Here is a 20,694-nt window from a genome sequence, read left to right on the forward strand (position 1 = left end):
ATGAGTTGAATTGTGTTTTAATGGTGTCACGCGCCACCTTCTCTTGGCACCCTCGTTTCGATCCTTTTTTTTTTTTACGTCCAGTCCAGCACATCAGACACGTTGCTCACGCGCACGTACGTTGTGAGTCGCATAGCAGCAAGCGGATCTCATGTTGACTTTGCGTTACACGCTATAGCAGGCTTTGTATGGGGGATTCAAGTAATAAAAAAATAATAATAATAAATAAAAATAAAAAATACAGACATGGAAGATTAGAAACTAACTTTTTTTTTTTCTTAATTGCAAGAACCTTGATATGTAGCTTTGATTGCAGTTAAATTATTTAGTAATTTGTTTTTTGTTTTTTTTTAAAAAAGGTCATTTAATTTTTCATTATTAGATTAACTATATTTGTTATAGTTGATGTACTTAGTATTATTATTTTTTTTTTTATATAATACAATTATAATAAAGAGGCTCCAATGGTCATTTTATGACTTTTTGTGAGTCTCAGTCTTTGGTCATTTCACTACAAATTTTGCAAAGAAAAAAGAATTACGCTCATTTTTATACATTCTGGTGAGCGTAATATTTTTAATTGTACACATTAATGTTCATTTTACTGCAATTTTTGCAAGCTACTTATTTAATATTAACAATTTTCCCGGTAACCTTTTTTACTATATTTTTGTGAGCCTCTTGTTTTTTTTATTTTATAAATTGATAAATATTTTTTAAAAATGTATTTTAATCTTTAATTTGTTTTTAAATTTAAATCTAAAACAATGCTTTAAATTGGGGGTCTTTGATGCTTATTTTAAAACATTTTTTAGGCTACATTTTTTTTAGGCAACAATTTTTTTTTAATCGCAATTTTTGATGCTAATTTCACTAAACGAGAGCCCTAAACTAATTCCATCTTCAAACTATTTTTGAACTGAGGGTCTTTGATGCACACTTTTTAAATAATTTTTCTGTTCGCCATTTTTTTTCAATTTAAATTTTAAAAAGCTCATGATAAAAAAAATTATGAGCCTAAATTTTTTATTTGTTTAAAAATTTATACATATTTAAAATAAATTTGAGCCACAATTAGTTTTTAATTATTATTTTTTTTTTTACATTGAAATCTTTGATGCTAATTTAGCTAAACACGAGCCCCAAACTAATTTCATCCTCAAATCTTTTACTACATTTTTCTGTTCCACCATTTTTTAAATTTAAATTTAAAAACACTCATGATAGTATTTTTTTTGTGAGCCTCAATTTTTGTAAAATAGTTTTTTTACACCCTATGTTTATTTTTATGAGCCTTATTTATATATATATATATATATATATCTATGTGGGTTTTTTTGTTGTTCTTTGATGCTCATGTTAGCATCTTTGCAACCTGAGACTTCAATTTGTTTTGGTAATCTTTTTGCAAAGAACTTAATTTCCCCTTGAGGTATTGTCATTGGTATACAATAAATAAATAAATAAATAACTTTGAAAGCAAAATAATAAATAAAAAGGTAATTTAAAAAAAATATCATTACTGCTCAGATTGCAGTGAATCGGGTCACAAATGAAGGCAAATAAATAACAAACATACGTACCAATTAATAAATCGGGAGCGAGCCCCACATGCATTCGAACTCTCCTCACATTTGCGCTTACGATGCATTTTAAAATACGTAATGGTCGTTCCCTTTAAGCTGGATGCAAACAAGCTGCTGCTGCTTTAGTGTAAATGGCGCATTCGTGAAGTGTCAATCTACTAAAACATGAAAGCGTGTGCAGTAAGTACATTCATGATGCTTTTTTTGGGGGGGGGGGCGGGGGTGGGCGGGAGAGAGGTAGTGCTTAACGTGATTTGGGTCTCGGGAATGAGTGAAAGATTGGGAAAAAGTCAGTAAAAGTATCCCGCCGAGTCTTTGCTGCGCAGCGGCACGGTGCCGTCGCGGAATTGCCCTTCGTCCTGCGCATCCAGAAGGTTGCGCCCCCTGTGGGGGGAGTAAGGCGTGGGCGCTCCCTCCACGGTGGGCGGAGTCTCCGTGCTGGAGGTGTGCGCCGCCGGCGAGTTGCCGCGGCCGCGCGCTTCAGGGTGGAGGGCGTCGCAACGGGGTCGCGCGGAGGGCCGAGGCCGCGCCAGGATGTCCAAGGTTTTGGGGCGCTCGGGGGCGCAGCGACGGCGAGGGGTGGGCGGGAACACCACATTGGGGTCCGGCAGGCGGGGGACGGCCGAGGAGTTGTCTGTGAAACCTCGAAAGGCGCCCCCTAGGGGAGTGGAATGAGAAGACTGCTGAAGGTAACAGTCTGGATTTAATTAAAGGGCAATCCAATTACAATTTTATTGTTTTTTTTTTGTGTAGTTTTTTTTAAATGAATGTAATCATTGATTTTGTCCTCATAGAAAATAAAGACTTCTGCTTTGTGACTCAGAAGCATGCCAAGCTCAGACATACCTGAACCCGAAAAAGCCATTTTTCACTGGTTTGGTCCGTAACATGTTAGTAAAAATGTTGATCATTGACTGTCTTTCAAAGTAAATGTTTTATTTTGTTTGTTTTATTTTCTTTCAACCAAACTAAAACCAGTCTTAGAAGACTACCAAATTCTAATTCTGAGTGTCTACGGACCTAATGCTATCACTATTGAATATTTTCAGAATTAACCTATCAATTATTCAATCGACTAATCGGATTGATTTTAATTTTGCATTAAAGTGTAGTACTAGTTAAAAACAGTCAGCAGGTGGCAGCTGAGTATAAGAGATCAGCCATGGCCATGTTGCCACAAGCGTTTTTTCTCAGTGTTTTCACCAGGAATGTAAATATTGATGAAACTTAGCTATATTCTAACGCTATTTGCTGCAAAATAGAAACAGATACAAATATATATCTTTTTTCTTGATGAAACAAGAAACTCTGTTTGTTTTGGTTTCATAGCAATAGATCACAATATTCTGTGGGCCTTGCAAAATCAGTCAAAATCCAGTAAAACAGCCAGGAGCGAAAGGTGTTGCTTCAGAGAAAATGGCTGGGAGTGAATGAGTTCATCAAGGCCTCAAAACGATAAATGATCTATTCATTTGATTATAACGAGCGAAATGTTGCTCTTACCTGTGCTCTCCAAGATGGTTTGCTCCAGCAACGGCTCCAGGTTGTTTGGCGGGCAACTCTTCCTGATGGCGCCATCGGACGGCGTGCGTCGCAGGCTGGCGCCGGCGCTCGGTGCGCAGGGCACATGCGTGGGAGTGAGCGACTGGCGCGGGTTGCGCTTGAAGCTCTCCAGCTGGGTGTTGACCAGAGCGTTGCCGTGGCGACGCGCGGGCGGCGCAACTGGTGGTTCGTCGCTGTCGGAGCGCAGCAGCGAGCGCGTGGACGAGTCGCGGTCCGGGGAGGACGACGGCGGCGGGATCCTCAGCGGGCTGTCCCGGCGGAAGAGTTTGTGAGCGTGGAAGAAGGCGTCCCAGCGCGATTTGACGCCCTCCTCCGGCCGAGCCAGCGTCAACAGGTTGTAACCCAGCCCGGCCGCCGCCAGCAAAGCGCCGCAGCCCAGGAGCACCAGGTCCGTGCGTCGACCTCCGCCAGGGCTCTTGCGGCTCGGCGTCGCAGGCGGCACGTGGATGTCCGGGAAAGGATCCCCGCCGGCTGCCGATTGGTCGCCTTCTTGGCTGGGCGGGCGCAGGTACGTCTGAGCTGGGCTGGCTTCTGAGTCGTCGGCGAAGCAGCAGTCTTCATTTTCTATACGGAAGAATATCAATGATTTCATTCATTTGAAAATCTTGTTAACTACACGAAATATACACAAATTCAGAGCAGTCGTTCAAATAGTTAACTCATTCACTCCCAGCCATTTTCACTGAAGCAACCCCCTTCGCTCCTGGCTGTTTTACTGGATTTTGACTGATTTTGCAAGGCCCACAGAATATTGTGATCTATTGCTATAAAAACATGGAACCTACCAAAGGAAAGATTAGAGTCTCTTTTTTTATCAGAAAAAAAGTAAATTTCTATCTGTTTCTGTTTTGCAGAAATTAGCATTAAAATATAGCTAAGTTTCATCATTATTCACAAACTGGCAAAAAGAGTTTGTTGCAACATAGCCCTGGCTGATCTCTTAGACTCTGCTGCCACCTGCTGGCCGTTTATTGGAATAACTACAATTGGTTTAAGCAGGTCAGAGGCTGCATCAAAGCCTTAGCTCTAACATAAAAAACAAAACAAATGTATAAATACATTTTTGGGACCATGGCAATGTTTAAAATATAATTTTTTATACATTTATGGGAACAAATGAGTTAATATGATTAAAAACTGAACAAAAAAATATTTTAAATAAATAAAATAAAGATTACAAAAAATAAAGGAATTCAATTATTTTTAATATAAAGAGCACTTTTTAATTTAAAAAAATGACAAAAAAAAGTTTTAAATAATAAGAAATGGCAGAAAAAAATAACAGCAATCACATTAATTATCATAAAAATTGAAAAAAAAACTTTACATAGCATTTAAATATTTAAAAAATACTTAAAATCTGGTTTGTGCTGTTAAAATTACTGTGATGGGAGCAGAATTTACCGATCTCCAGGAGGCTTGGCACTCCTGGCACGGCGGGACTGTGTCTGGGGGAGCGGCGCAGGTTCGGGGCGCTGCAGGAACGCTGCCGGCCGCCCTCGGCGGCGGGCCTCACGCTGTCGGCGGTCACGTTAGCGTTAGCGTAGCGCGGAAAACTATGACATGACGACTGTAGAATCTGATTGCGTTAGAATCTCAGTGGGTGTGGCCAATGCAACGAGAAAGCATGTTCAAAATATGAACGACATCGTCGATGAATCGACCCGACTATCACCATCTTCGATTACAGCATGCGTTTAATTAATAGCAGCTGGCGTGCGGTCACCTGCAGTCGGCGCTGTGCTCCCGGTGCGGTCCGCACACTCGCGTCCTGCCTTTTTTCCTGGAGCCCCTCCTTTCAACTTCCTTTTCGCAACCCTCCCGCGGCGTGACTGAGTAGAAGAAGAAAGAGACGTTTGAGCTTCATTGATTTATTTATATATATTTTTTTTAGTTCTACACTAAAATCCAACTGGGGTGTCATTAAAAAGCTTAGAGCAGCGGTCCACCAATGTGTCGTGCACCATTTGTCTTCAAATATCAGCGAAAGGTTTATAATTACTGTGAAGTCAATGTTAGTCTTATTGCACTTCCAATTATTAATCTGTATTAAAATAACGGACGTAAGTAAAACAAAGTTATGTGGTTTGGTTAAATAGTACATTTTTGTTGTTGAGTTTTACATTCAAATTTAACTTTAAGTGGCTACACAACTTGAAGCAAACCTTTTCTCTAAAAGAAATGTTAGCTATAAATTTGGGAAATACTTGCATATTATTATTATTATTATTATTATTATTAGGGGTGTCAAAATGAGTGTGTTAAATCCATATATTTGTGGAGACTGGGGTTAAGTTGTATTTTACAATTTTAAAAACATGCAGAATTTCACAAGTTACTTCATGTTAAAGATTAGATAGCTTTTAATATGAAAAATGCACTGAGCTGCCACCAATGCCTTACAAATGCAATGATGCCATCTAGAGAAAAATGACCTCCACACAAATCACACTCGTTTTTTTACAGCATTTTTTTTTTTTTACTCAATTTTAGGATTTATTATGAAATTACTGTATCAGTGAGGCAGCCATATTTCTATTAGTTAATATTTTTTACTTTTATATTAAGAATATGAAAATTATTGTATTTCTATTGCACATATGGTATAAAAATTGTGATTAATCGTTTGTTAACAATTGAAGTCATGCGTATAATTACGATAAAAAAAAATTACCGCCTGACACCTCTATTATTATTATTCTTTTTTTTTTGTTTTCATTGAGGATGGTTTGATGTGCGTTAAGCATACGCTGGATGGCTCGGAGGCGAGGGAGCAGCGGCGGGCTGGCGGGAGGGCTGGCGCCACTGCTGAGCAAACTTCTGCGACGATCGTGTGATGGTGATGCCTGGACAGTGATCTTGTGCTGGAAATCTTAAAAAAAATACAATTAAATTTAAGTAGCGGTAATTGGTTTTATTTTCAATAAGTCTGCATCCACTATCTCTCCCTTCACATTTGGTAGCATCAAATCATCAAATCTGTAGGTGCCATTTATCTTTAACCTAAATTAACCTAAAATGGCCACTTGCAACCAAAATGGCAAACTTCCTGTCTGTGTGTTTTTGGGAATGGCTGCTTGAGACTTTTTTGTGTGTCTACTCATGACAAACATGTCAACCAAATTTTATGTTACTACGTCAAACTCGCTTTGAGGTCTGATTTTGATTTTCCACTTCAAACCAAAATGGCAGCCCGTGTGTCTATTCATGATACCAATCAAATGTGCTGCTGCTAAATTACCTAGCGGCAGGCTAATCCTGTTGCCATCCTTGACTTTCAGGCGCTGGCGCCGGAACTTTCCCTGGCGGCGCTCAACGTGCGGCTTGTCGCGGTACAGTTGGTGGATGATGATGTTGAGCTCGCGCTCCAGGATGCGGATCTCACGCTCGGCCAGCTCTTGCTCGCGCCGCCGCAGCGCCTCCTCCTGGCACTTCTGCTGCAGCGCCGCCTGCGTCAGTTCCTCCTCCCATGAACGCAGCTCCTGATGCCAAAGAAATGATGTCTTTTCATCACACGTGACTTTTCATTAGGTACGCCAGGCTCCTCCTACCTTCTCCTTGGTCCGCAGCTGGTCAAACATCTCTTGTATCTCCAGCTTCCAGTCGTCCTGCAGCGAGCAAAAGGACTCGGCCGGCATCTCGAAGAATCCCGACTCCTCAATGGTGGCCAGCTGCTCCAGAATGTTGGCGAAGGGCGGCCGGCAGTGAGGGTCCGAGCTCCAGCAACCTGCGATTGTGACGATGACATCGCAGTTCGAGATAAACAATACAACCAGGTTGGTGAGATTTTGGGGGTCAACTCATTGAGATGTTTTTTGCGATTTTTTTTGCGGGTCTTCTCATCGAGATTTTTTTGCGGGTCTACGCATAGAGATATTTTTTTTGTGGGTCTTCTCGTTGCGATTTTTTTGTGGGTCTTCTCGTTGCGATTTTTTTTGTGGGTCTTCTCGTTGCGATTTTTTTTGTGGGTCTTCTTGCGATATTTTTTTGTGGGTCTTCTCATCGAGATTTTTTGCGGTTCTACGCATTGAGATATTTTTTTGTGGGTCTTCTTGTTGCGATTTTTTTGTGGGTCTTCTCGTTGCGATTTTTTTTGTGGGTCTTCTCGTTGCGATTTTTTTATGTGGGTCTTCTCGTTGCGATTTTTTTTGTGGGTCTTCTCGTTGCGATTTTTTTTGTGGGTCTTCTTGCGATATTTTTTTGTGGGTCTTTCCGTTGTGATTTTTTGGTGGGTCTTTTCGTTGAGATTTTTTTGGTGGGTCTTTTCGTTGAGCTTTTTTTGGTGGGTCTTTCCGTTGAGCTTTTTTTGGTGGGTCTTTCCGTTGAGCTTTTTTTGGTGCGTCTTTTCGTTGAGATTTTTTTTGTGGGTCTTCTCATTGAGAGATTTTTTGGTGGGTCTTAATGAGATTTTTTGCACGTCTTGTTGAGATTTTTTTTGGTGTGGGTCTTCTCATGATAGACATACAAAATGTCATGTTGCTCAGTCAAATTGGCTTAGCGTGATCATGTCTTACCCTGCATGAGCCGCGCAAAGGGTTCAGGACACGTGGAGGGGATGGGCAATGCCAGCTTGTTCATGGCCACGCCGTAAGCTACCGCCAGGCCATCGATTCCCCGGAACGGCACTTCGCCGGTCAGCAACTCCCACAGCAGCACACCGTAACTGGAAAAGCAAATACACAAGCACATTTCATCACAAGAAGTTCGGAAAAGTCATGTTGCAGCTTTGAAGGTGGCAGATATTAAGGTGAGCAAAACAAGAGCCCCCTCTCAGTGACGTCTCTCAAAGGACTGCTATTCGCTACGGCAACTTGCGTCCCCAGCTGAAAAAGTTTTGTAGACTTTTTTTCCGATGTGCCGCGAAGCCCCGCAGCTGCTTGCCCACCTCCAAACGTCGCTACCCTTGGAGAAGGTCGACGAGCGGATGACCTCGGGCGCCATCCAGGCGTAGGTGCCCGCCGCGCTCATCTTGGTGGTACACTGCCATTCGCGCGCCAGCCCAAAGTCTGTGATCTTCAGTGTCTTGTTGCTCAAGTCATCCCTCTCGAGTCTCTCTAGGATGAGGACTGGGGGCGTGGGAGAGGTATGACGGGGTGGGAGGGGGAGGGGGGAGTGGATGTTGGGTGGGTTTGCGCATGTCGGCGAAAGGAAGGAAGATTACGATTTAAAAAAAAAAAATTGTTAAGTGAAGACGAAAGCAAGAACACAAAAATGGAGGAAGAAACGGGGGTAAAAAGGGTTTTGTGGGAGGAGATGAGAGGTTTGGAGTAGAAGAAGAGAACAAACAGACCAAAGTTGTGAGACAGAGTAGTTGTCGTCCCTCGCTGTATCAACAATACATTTTTGTGGCTTCACTGCATTACAGATTTTTTTGAGCATATTGCAAATTCTTCACAATACTGTAACCAAATTTGGGTGGAATAGCTAACCCACTCCCCCCCCTCCAAAAAAAATCAGCTAACTTGCATAGGTTTAACTTCACGTTAATGGTGGGGGGGAAAAAAACTCATTTTTTTAATATTACAAAATATAGCATTTTAACAGGGGGTGTGGAGACTTTCTAATAATACAGATCATAACTTACACATTTGAACAGAAGTACAAAAAGGCAAACTCACTATATATAGTGGATAATGGAAGTGGATAGGGAGGGATTTCAAACACAGCCACATACACGAGGAAGTAAGCAGAATGAAACACATGCTAATGATCTCGCTCCATTAGCTGACTTCTACTTAAGTGCAGTGGTAAAACTGCAATTCACTCTCTCCGCCATTCATCCATTCATCTGCCCCGGCGGGGAGGGTGCACGCCAAGCTCACCTTCATGTGGCGTTATTTCAAAATGTGCTTTAAAAGGAAGTCCTGCTGCTCTAAAAACCCTCTGGGCTCAATGTTGTCCATTTGCGTCTAGTCTCCAAACTTATTATTATTATTATTTTTAGCCAGTTTAGCTGCAATAAATCAGGGCCTAAGGACTTTTTCAGGCCGATGCCAATTCCAATATTTGGCTAAATAAAATTTTGATAACTGATCAACTCATTCACTCACAGCCATTTTCACGGAAGCAATCCCGTTCGCTCCCGGCTGTTTTGCTGGATTTTGACTGATTTTGGAAGGCCTACAGAATATTGTGTTCTATTGCTATAAAAACATGGAACCTACAAATTAAAAAAAAGTAGATTTCTATCTGTTTTCGATTTGCAGCAGTTAGCATTAGAATATGGCTAAGTTTCATCATTATTCACAAATCTGTACAGAACTGTGGGTAAATTCGTTTTTTTTTCAACATGGCCCTCGTTGATCTCTTTTGCTCTGCTGCCACCTGCTGGCCGTTTTTGTAATAACTACCATTTCCTCAACCGTTCTCTGCAGTTGAGAGGCTGCATCAAATCCTTGTGTATGCGCTAGCATCAAATGTGTCTTTGGGACATTTACAATATTTAAAATAGAACACATTTATACGTTTTGGGGAGCAAATTAGTTAATTAGCTAATTAATTTAAAAGCTTATGTTATGGTCCCTTAATGACATTTAACAGTTTTACAATACGTTGTACTTAAGTATTTATTTAACTTCACAACAGAAAGAAAAAAATGATAAAAATCAGACAATTATCATTATTTTTGCTTATTTCTTTGGGGGAGTGGGGAAGGTATGAATGTATTTTTTTTTTTAATGGCCAAAAATAAATAAAATATCAGCCTTTTGATTTTGTTTTGAAAATGCTAACTTACAACACATTTGATGACAGCCTGCGACTGTTAAATTAAATCTGTATGAAGAGATTCATTGACACATCCCTCAGTGTTTGGGTGTCAGCCCCCCTGCGGTGACTTAACACTCCAAGTCGGCCAATAGGAAGCAGCCAGCAAAGGCTCGTCACCGGCCAATGTTGTTATGTGTGTGCGTGTGCGCACGTGAGGAAAATCCTCACTAATAAATTCTGGGATTTAAAAGATTACAGACATCCACACAGACAACTTTTTGATCTCATGTGTGGAACTACAATAAATCACCAAATGATGATTCATAAACTTTTTGATAATCAATTAATCATCACTACAAATCATTTGGTGATGTCAAAAAATGTCATAAAAATGTGTTAGTGACCTACCGTTGCTGGACTTGAGGTCTCTGTGAATGATTGTGACGATGGCCTGGTCGTGCAGGTAGCGCATTCCCCGGGCGACCTGCACCGCCCAGTCCACCAGGGCGCAGGGCGGCACGCGTTTGCCCGCCAGGACCCGGTTCAAGGAGCCGCCACGGGCATACTCCATTACCAGGCACAGATTGGGTTGGCGCAGGCACGTGCCCAGCAGCGCCATAACGTTGGCATGATCCAGCATGGCGAAGAGCTTGGCCTCCTGACAAACGCTGGCCAGCGTCTGCTCCGCGTCCTCGTAAGGGTCCCGCCGCGCCGCCTTCACCGCCACCTCGGCGCCACGCCAAACCGCCCGGTACACCTTGCCGAAGCCGCCAACACCGATGATCTCCTCCAGGGTTAGCTCAGAGAAGTCAATCTGCAGGACTGAGGAGGGAGGATATTGATAATTGTTACAAAAAACGTTAATTACAAATACAGTATGTTACACTTAGGGTTAGAAAAGAGGTGTAAAATTTCCAGTAAATTTCCGTTAAGTTCTCGGTAAATTGCTATGGTTGAGTTATGCTGTGGAATTTTGGAAATACTGTATTTTAAATGGGAACATTTCCACGGGATTATTGGAATTCATTGGGGATTGAGAGAAAATGAAAGGTATCACAGTCAAGCATAAACGTAAACATTGTATTTTGTCATGAGCAGAGTGCAGAAATCCATGTAACGTAGATACCTCTCCAGCTCTGTCCAGTAAATTAATGTGCCATTTGTGTTACTTACAACACACACACACACACACACAAATTACATTTGATAAAGTTGTGTTTATTTTACTAAGATTAATTCCCATAAATCCTCCCTAATGGCCATGGAAAGTTTTCAACCCTAGTTACATTCCCAGTGGGACCCCCTCCTCTTTGAGCAGACCCTCATGAATATTTGAGGTGGTGCATGAAAAGTAGGCCAGCGGAGGAGGAAAAGCCCGACCCAAACAAGCCAGGCTCACATCTCAGACTTGTTGTTATCCTGGCATTTGTACAAAATCAAATCATCTGTAAATCATGTAATTTTAAGGGTAGTGTTGTAAGATCAATTTAAGTATTTGGGGATATTTTAGGTCGGGTACATTCAAGGTTTAAAACAGGCGATTATACACATTTTTGGAGTGAAGGTTCTCCTATTCCCAAATGTTTGCTATTTGAGACGCAACTATATCCCTAACCCACACAAACAGTACCTTGACTTACGAGTCCCTCATTTGAGATAGGAGCTCTGTATGGTGGCAGTGAACCCAATTCAAATCACTTCACAATAAGCAGCACGTTGGCAAATAGTGTACAATCCAGCAAAAATAAGATGCTTTAAGCTGTTTAATGCTACTCCAAGTTGAAGTTTGTGGTCAAATTAATAGAAAAATAGGATAATTATGCATTGTGCATTTAAATCAAGCACATGGCCTTCAGCCCGATTGCTGTGTAACCCTTACACAATTGATATTTGAACACAAATAGTGCAACAACACATTTAGTAATTCAATAACACTACGGTCAGTCTTTATCCTCTGCAAAGAGCTGAGACATCTATGGTGTACAGATTTGTCTTACACTGCCACTGAGTGGCCAAGACGGGAAGCAGCATGATGGCATTTTTGGGGGTTATTCTATTTTGTTATGTCATTCATTACTATATTTTGTTACAAAGTGCAATATCATTGAAACATTACTCTTTTCCTTATTTATTTATTCTTTTTGCTGGAATGGATTACAGGATTTTCTATTAATTTCAATGGGGAAAGATGATTTGGGTTACAACTATCAAATTCAAATCGTAAGTACAGGACACAACTGCAGCAGCACAACAAGGACGGAAAGTGAACGTTAAAAGTAATATTTCATTAAAGCCTGTCAACCATCAATGTTGACATGCTGTCGGCTCCAACACACAGCACAAAGGGGTACTCACGGTGCAAGGGGGGCACTTCCTGCGTCGAGGCGGCCCGCCTCTCCTCCGACACGCCCCTGCTGACATAGTTGCAGGGGAAAATGCCCACTCGGTGTGCCACCACGCCGGTCCACCAGCCCTCGTCCCCGGACACCAGCGAGTCCTTGGACAGCACCTCCACCAGGTCCCCCCGGCGGAGATTCAGCTCGTCGTCCGCCGTCGCCTCGTAGTCGAACACGGCCGTCCAGCGGCCGGCAGGTGCCGCCTGCGGCAGTGGCTCGGCGCCGTTCTCCCCATCCTCTTCCTCCGGCGTGGGCCAGCGGAAGATATCTGCTTCATCCGAGGAGGGGACGCCGGGCCCGGGGCTCGACGCGTGCCCCGCCGAAGCCGCTTTGGGGGGGACATCCATGGAGGCGGTCCATGGGGCGGCCCGGATCTCAGCGGCAGCGGCAGGCGCATTCACCTGGCGACTAGCTAGCTAGCTAGCTATCTTAAATCGCGGTTAATCCCGCGCGCGCGCTGCATCTGACGCCGCCGAGCTGCATTCTGGGTAAAACGTGTAGTCATTTTTTGTGTCTCCAATCAAACACAAAAAGACACAAAAACTCACGGTCATCGCTAGAGGCGAGCCGTCATCGTCTGCATCAACACGCAAATCTCTCCTGGCCTCCTATTGGTGCGCGTGCGCGTCACTCATCTGCTCAGGGCCCGCCCTGTAACATGACGTCACACGCCAGCCCCAAAACATACGTTTAAAATATCACTATTAAAGTTGTTTTTAATTAAAATGTATATAATTTGATAACATTTTTTAAATGAATATTTTGATTAATAATTTACAAGTCTTCAAACAATAATTGCCACACAAATTTATAGACATTTTTACCATATCGCTTACCGTAAAGCGATGTCACATCAAGATTTGGTTTTATATAAAAAATTTAAAATGTCACTTTTACAAAATATACCCCAATGATTTAAAATAATGGGAAATGACAAAACAAAACAGGAATGTGTATGTTTCTTGTGAACCAGAAAGCTGATTTTATTCCACAGTAGAGAACAAAAAAAAAAACACAGTTAGAATCTCAAAAAACACTTTGGAAAATTCATATTTTTTCCTTCGAAATTTGACATCTCATGGCAGGCCCGGGAAAACTTTTAAAATTTAACCCCCCGACCCCAAACATTGTCCCTTTTACAAAAGACCATAAAAGTGAAACACTCACAAAGTCCAGCGAGGTTCCTACAAAGTCACGTGACTGATTTTTAAGCTTTTTTTGTTTTTTTTACTCCACCACATATCCTGGCACAGTTTTAAAAAAACATAAACACAAATAAATAAGTCAAGGCAGAGAAAAAACGTCAACATTGTCGGTTTCAGTAACATAGAGAAACAAAAACAAAAAAAGAGCAAACGTGGCTCAATAAGTGCGTGAAATGTTCCATTTTGTTTCATGTATGTACAGTAGCTTTTCCAGTTGAAAAAGAGGAAGAGAAGAATAAATAAAAGACACTGCCTCTGCTGGACAAGCAGTGCCACTGCACTTGTATTTTAACTCGCGTTTACAGTGGAAACTTCGAAGTCTGGATTTATGTTTTGCTTTTTCATTGGCTTTACGGTGGATTTTTTATATATATTTTTTACTTTGGTGATGGGTGGGTGGAAATCGGATTTTGATTAAAATAATCTGAGATTTTATTTTAAGGCCATAATACCCAGACAAAGGGTACTTTTAGTTTTATTATACAACATTTGACACTTAAAATGTCACTTAAAAACATCTTCAGGAGAGAGTTAGGGAATATTTTGTGGACATCATATGACAAGCTGGAGCCTGGAACGACATTTGACGTTATTATAACAATAATTATTATTTTATTATTTTGTTCCATGTTGAACTTTGGGGGTTCCACTGTACAGTATATTACAGTTTTTCTCAGTCGCTCTTGGTACATTTCTCAGATTAGAATTGCAATTTTCAAAACAGTAAATGCATTTCAAGAAACAATTCATACAAATAGCAAAACATTATGTTTTCCCAAATCTCAAAAATCTTTAGTTCATCTCTTAAAAAAAAAAAGTCTTATCAAGTCTTGTCATTTTGGTCAAGAGTCAAATTGATTAATTTTAATCATGTTGTCAATATAAAAGTATACCCTGAAGGGAATGTGATTCTGATGCAAACTACAGTTAAAGGTTTTGTTGACAATTATTCTAAATATCGGTTCCACCTTAGTGCATGTAGAATATTTATTGCAAGATTCACATTTTACGGTTTGCATTGTAATTTGGTGACAAACCACGAGACGTTGTGATACAAACATCGTCAATTATTTTGATCAAGCGATTGATCATGTCGGAAACAGCAGAGAAGTAGTTTTGAGAAATTCAATTCTGATCTGAGAAATGCGCCAAAGCAACCGAGACAATCAAAATGAGGAGGTACCGGATAAGTAGTATTGTTATTACAGTAGTGACATTGCCGTCCACATTTGTCATAATAAGATAAAATAAAATAAATGGTAACATATTAGATATGTAGTGGTGTTACAGTAGTGGTGTAAGGTGTTATTACAGTAGTGCTGTTAACTTCCAGACTTTTTAAAAATAAAATAAAAAATTATCGAATTTTTAATGAATGGTAACAAAATGAATGGTAAGCAGCTGGCTAAGTGATGGTTTTATTATAGTAGGGATGTTAATAAAAATAAAATGAAAAATAATAATTAAAAGCAAATAAATAATAACTACTGGTATTCATTGTATATAATAAAATAAAATAAAAGTTTTTTTTAATACAATTTTGTTAAAATAGTTATTTTCCCCAAATGTAAATTAAATGGTTGCTTTGCATGAAATGATGTTGGAAAGGAAAATAGCACTGAAGATCTTGTTGTTTCCCAGCTCGTTTGCTGCCCTCAAGTGGCAAAAGAAAGAATGCAGCTTTTCTTTTTCTTCAAAAGGAGGACCAGTTTCACATCAACTGTTCTTGCTTGCAAAGTGCTCCATACATGGAAGTCTACAGCAAAGTGCAATGGAAGGAAAAAGTAGAAAAATACCTCTTGAATGTATCCACCGTATCTCTTCTTTTATTCTTCTTCTTAGTTTTGATTGAAAATTTGTGAGCAGTGAGATATGTATTCATTCATGACTAAAATAGGTACGTGACTCTTAAAAATGTCAAGACATCGTTCCAGGATGTCGTCGGATCCTGGCGTGAGCGCACTTAAATACTGAAAATATACAGAAAGTAAAGAAATATATCATTTTTATCGAGATATAGAGTGTGGAAGTCATTTTTAATAACTGTCTGTGGTTGTGATTTCTGCAGCGCAATAAATAAATAAAAATCCTACATCTGTTTTTGTTGTTTTTATCGCCAAAATACTTTTCTTAAAAAAAAAAAAAAGTGTCGCTTCTGGTCAGGTTGTTGAGAAAAATAGACTCTCTCCAGTTATGTAAGACTGCAGTCGTCTCCTTCCAGTGGAATGCTGGACCCCGTTCCTTGGCATCTTCTTGGCAATCCTCTGGAGGTCCGCGCAGGGCGGGCAGCGCCGCTTTCCGCGTAAGCCCAGCGGAAGGGCTCGAGTGTGGGGAGAGTGGCGGGAGAGACAAGGGGGGCGTTGGAAGTCGTACCGTGCCTCTCCTGGTCCTTTTTTCAGAAGAAGTCCCGTTCATCTAAAAGCCTTCTATATGACAGTAGGCCTCCAGGCTGGAGAAGAGGATGTAGAGGAACCACAGGCTGAAGAAGAAGCCCGACGTGGCCAGTCTGTGCCCGCGGGGTCCGCCCAGCTCGCCCCCGATGTGCGCCCGCCGCCGGTACAGCAGCGCCGTGACGGCCAGGAAGGCGAAGATGGTGAAGAGCGTGACGGAGAAAGCCAGCGAGCTGGCCTCCACCACGAAGGGCTTGCCCTTGTTGTGCCAGTAGATGGCCGCCACCGACCACGCCAGGCCGATGCCCAGGAACACGTTGATGGCGTTGCTGCCCGTCACGTTGCCGATGGAGGCGTCGGCGTACGTGTCCTGCACCGCCGCCACCTTGCTGGCGAACGTGTCTGCGGACGCAGAAAGACCATTTAGAAAAATAGGATTTGTTTTGCACAATATTGTGATTACTGTCTTGTCTATCGGTCAGTCAGTCGACCTGACCAGAAGCAAGTGACAGACAGACAGACAGGCAGACAGATAGATAGATTTTTGGTTGTTTTGTGGGTTTATTCATTATGACCCAACTTTTTGGGTTAACATTTGGACCTTTTTTTTTTTTTTTACCCATATTGGGTTATTTTTGACCCAATTGGACAGACAGAGAGACTTTTTTGTGTGTTGGTTTACTCATTTGGGCCCAACTTCGTGGGTTAAATTAATAACTCAAACAGTTGGGTTGTCTCTTTTTGACTAATATTGGGTTATTTTTGTTCCAACTAGACAGCCAAATAGAAAGCTGAGGGGGGAAAAAATTGTAAAAAAAAAAATTCCAATATGGGTCAAAAAGAGAACACAACTTTATGGGTTATTCATTTAACCCAAAACATTGGCTCAAATTAATAACTCGCGTAACTTTTGTTTGGTTGTTTTGTAGGTTTATTTGAACCCAACTTTTCGGGGTAAATGAATAACTCAAAAAGTTGGGTTGGTCCTTTTTTTCCACCATATTGGGTTATTGATTGATTGATTTTTTTTACCCAACAAGACAGACAGAGACAGACAGACTTGAGAAAAGCAGAAGGGTAAAAAAATAAAAAAATAAATCCTATATGGGTCAAAAACGTAGTAACAACTTTTGGGTTATTCATTGAACCCAAAAAGTTATGTCAAATTAATAACTCACAAAACAACCTACTTTTTGGGTTTTTTGTACAAAACAACCCAATTTTTGGATGTTGTTTTATGGATTTATTAATTTTGACCCAACTTTTTAGGATAAATGAATAACTCAAAAAGTTATATGTGTTTTTGACACATATTGGATTATTATTATTTTGTTATTACTGTTTTTTTAGAGTGGATAAACAGATAGACAAGCTAATAGATAAGCATAGGATACTTGTGCACGGATAACCTGGCACGGAGGTCCCAAGCGCCACAAAGACGACGGCGGTGACCGAGTCCTTGAGGCCGATGGTGCAGCCGAAGTGCGAGGCCAGGTCGCCGATGATGGCGGTGAGCAGGCCGATGATGGCGATGGACACCACGAAGCACGCCCAGCCGTTGAGGTAGTCGGTGGGCGGCACGCAGGCGAACAGAACCTTCCAGAACACGGTCAGGAAGTGCATGACGTAGTCGAAGCACGACGGCAGACGCTCCTCGCCCGCGTCGTCCTCATCTTCGTCTTGAAGCGTGTGTGGCGAGGAAAAAATAGAAAGGACGAAAGGAGCAGATAAGGTCAACTTGGACAAGGGTACGACTTGAGATAAGTGTGGTAATATCGATGTCAGATACATCTCACTGAAACACCAAAGTTAGTGGTGTCCCAAAACTTTTGCCCACTCCATCCGCGTAAAAAGTGTCACCTCAGGACGTCCTCGGGTGCAAGAAGTCGAGCGAGGAAACTGAGGGCTTATTCAAAGTGTCACGGCTGCGTGCGTTTTCCAGCCCGGAAAAAAAAAAAAATCACGCAGAGCGCCGCTGGATTGAATATTTCATGGCGATCTGATGCTGCCACTGCTGCCGCTATGCATCATCTGATGAATGAATTCTCGCCTTTCCCCAAACCAACCCCCCCCCCCCCACCACCACCACCACCACCCCTGCGAGCGTTCTGCTGTCCGAACAGCGGGCAGGACAAATGTGGATTTTCTTCTCTCAAATTCTAATGCATACATTTAAAGTGGAGATGAGATGTTTTGATGCATAAGAATAGCTATCATTTCCCTGTTGGACCAAAATATTTGCGACACCTGTACAATGCGGTGCAATGCGAGAGTTGTTGAAAAAAAAGATTACATTTAAAAAGGACATAAAAGATTTTAAATGAGCAAAAAGATACATTTATTTAAAATCTTAAAAGCCTATTCCACAATATTAAAAAAAACGTTAATATAATCAAAACTATTTACAACATAAAATCTACAAATTACAAAAATAAGTAATTAAGTTAAAAAAATACATTCAAATGATTTAAAACACAAATTTAAAAACAGTTATGAACTTATATTTACAAATAATAATAATTTAATTATTACTAGAAACCCATTTATAACATATTTAAAAGATAAAAGCCCAGAAATTAACGACATAAATATATGAATAAAAATAATATTTAAATAATATTTATATAAATTAATTGTTCATTTAAATTTTGATTTTAAAGCATATAAAATACATAACACACATTAAAAACTTTACAATAAGTATTTAAAACAAATCAAAATATTTGTAAAATATGTACTATATATACAATTACTACTACTACTACTCGATACCTACTTAACGTTTTAAACCATTAAAAACACAAAATCACAAATTACAGATAGCAATACTTTGAAAGGAAATTTAAAATGTAAGTAAAAAATGAATAAAACATTTTACATTTGGTATTTCAAATATTTTTTAAAAGATTAGAAAGGACAGGGATCATTATAAAAAGGTCCAAACATTAGGAACAGCCTCGCCCGGTACACCAACATACATACACCATACTTTTATTTTTACCTTTTAATGGGCACTTTGATTGAATATATGACCTCTCGCTGATTAAATGTGACTTGGAGTACCTGCACTGACGGTGATCGCCTCCATGAACTGCTCTCTCCACGAATTGGTGCCCACCACCAGAGCCAGGTTGGTCTTCTTGATCAGCTTGTCCACGGTGTTCTGACGCAACAACAGAAACCACCAAAATGACCACCAGGTGGCAGCATCTCGCCGTAAACTTCCTGCTTCAAAGCAGAATCAGACTACAGTACAATGTTACCTTGACTTGTGAGGTGAATGAGTTCCGTGACCAAGCTTGAAACTCAAATCACTTGTATCGTAAGTAAACCTTGTCATTTTCCCAGTCCAGCATAAGGTGTTTTTATTAATAACTCAACTCAACTTTATTTATACAGCACCTTAAAAACAACCGTGGCTGCAAACAAAGTGCTGAACATAAAGTAAAAATTACAAAATATAAAAAGACTGTTAAAATAATAATAAAACATTAAAAACTGAAAATACAATAAAACATACGACGTTTGGAAAATGTGAAAGAATGTAAAGAAATTCTCTCAAACAACAGATACTTGTGAACTGATGGGAGGCCGGATGTTGCTACATTCGCTGCTGCCACCTAGTGGCCACAGGCCAAGTCTCCGAAGCTCAATTATAACTCAAGAAAACACTGTAATAACGCAATATCCATTTCCTTCTTCCTCACCTTAAACTCGTAGGATTCCTCGATGATGACCTCCATCTTGGCGTGCTCGCCCAGAACTGGCTTGCCCATTTCGGCGATGCGCTTGGCTTCCTCCTCGTCCGACGTCAACTTCCTGTCTGGAACGTCTGCACAGATAGAGATTGAGAAATGTAAAAAGAATATACAGTATTATGGAAAAGCTATTTTATTTTAATTTTTTTAGGCCAATTACTGACCAGTAAGTTTAAATAAAACGATCAGTAGGAAAATATGGGGGTTATGTATAGGAAACACACACACACACACACATATATATTAAAACATATATATATGTATATATATGTAAAAGCCCTGCGGTGGTTCTGAAGCGCCAAAGCGTGAATGAGTGGATGTGGAGGCGGCTCAAGAAAAGGGAGCAAGGCGCCTGTGTGCGAGAGGTTTCCCAGGATGCACCACGTGTGACCAAGCCGCCTGCCCAGGCACCTTGTCATCATGCCGCTCTTTGCTGACAACACGCCTCTCGGCATCAAATATTAACAACAACGCCATTAAAGATCACAGCCGAGTGCTCCTCTCTGCTCACGCGCGCGCGCACACGCTTCCACACGCACGCACGCGTAAAAATCAATTACACAGCGTGCATGGTCGTGTCTTGTTTAAAATTCATGATCATCCAGCATCACTTGAGCTTTGTGTTCATCACTACAGCCGGCTCACGTGGTGGCAATTTAGTTAGTTCATTTTAGCCATAATCAGATTTTCTGACTTGATCTTTGCTTCTTTTTTTTCCAACACACACACACACACACACACATGCACACGCATAAATCACTCCAGCCGGCCCTCGCGGATATTTAGTAGAATTTTACACAAAAAGAACATTAGTAGCAATCTCTGCATTTCTACATTATCTATGTTTGTTTTGGCAGATCAGATTTAGCATGATGCATGATGGGTACTTACCGTCGGCCAGCAGCATGGCTGCCGAGGGCGAGAAGGTGAAGATGAGGGGAGGAGGAAAAGTGAGAATCGAATGAGTGAAGGACACGTGGATGAGTATGAAGGCAAGCATTGGAGAAAAAGAAAGAAGAGGAACAGGAGAAGAATGTGCGATCATTTAAGATTTGGCTTTCAAAATCAATAGCATAGCTTGCTCTAGC

General features: G+C 40.9%; 2 protein-coding genes across 3 annotated transcripts in view; both read right to left on the reverse strand.

The window, feature by feature from the left end:
• Nucleotide 1: 1 nt before the first annotated feature.
• map3k9 (mitogen-activated protein kinase kinase kinase 9) lies at nucleotides 2-12,845 on the reverse strand. The gene is made up of 11 exons (XM_086095593.1): nucleotides 12,213-12,845; nucleotides 10,266-10,679; nucleotides 8,035-8,215; nucleotides 7,664-7,812; nucleotides 6,701-6,876; nucleotides 6,391-6,631; nucleotides 5,899-6,021; nucleotides 4,876-4,981; nucleotides 4,554-4,666; nucleotides 3,090-3,713; nucleotides 2-2,244 (listed from the first exon to the last, which is right to left on the reverse strand). Exons 1-11 carry the CDS (start codon nucleotides 12,598-12,600, stop codon nucleotides 1,877-1,879), a joined length of 2,883 nt encoding a protein of 960 aa, XP_085951719.1. The 5' UTR covers nucleotides 12,601-12,845; the 3' UTR covers nucleotides 2-1,876.
• A 362-nt stretch (nucleotides 12,846-13,207) lies between these two features.
• Nucleotides 13,208-20,694, reverse strand: part of slc8a3 (solute carrier family 8 member 3) — a 47,958-nt gene continuing 40,471 nt past the window's right edge. Inside the window, exons 4-7 of one of the 2 annotated variants that reach the window (XM_086095449.1) lie at nucleotides 19,556-19,680; nucleotides 18,912-19,011; nucleotides 17,258-17,527; nucleotides 13,208-16,250 (exon numbers count right to left, since the gene is read on the reverse strand). In XM_086095449.1, the coding sequence (XP_085951575.1) occupies nucleotides 15,874-16,250; nucleotides 17,258-17,527; nucleotides 18,912-19,011; nucleotides 19,556-19,680 (872 nt within the window). In that variant the 3' untranslated portion in view covers nucleotides 13,208-15,873. Of the gene's footprint in view, nucleotides 16,251-17,242; nucleotides 17,528-18,911; nucleotides 19,012-19,555; nucleotides 19,681-20,694 lie in introns of both variants that reach the window. The other variant, XM_086095448.1, reaches the window with a different exon arrangement.

This window comes from Leptonotus elevatus, chromosome 14 (assembly GCF_054856555.1).
Source record: "Leptonotus elevatus isolate MCC_2025b chromosome 14, RoL_Lele_1.0, whole genome shotgun sequence".
NCBI lineage: Eukaryota > Metazoa > Chordata > Actinopteri > Syngnathiformes > Syngnathidae > Leptonotus > Leptonotus elevatus.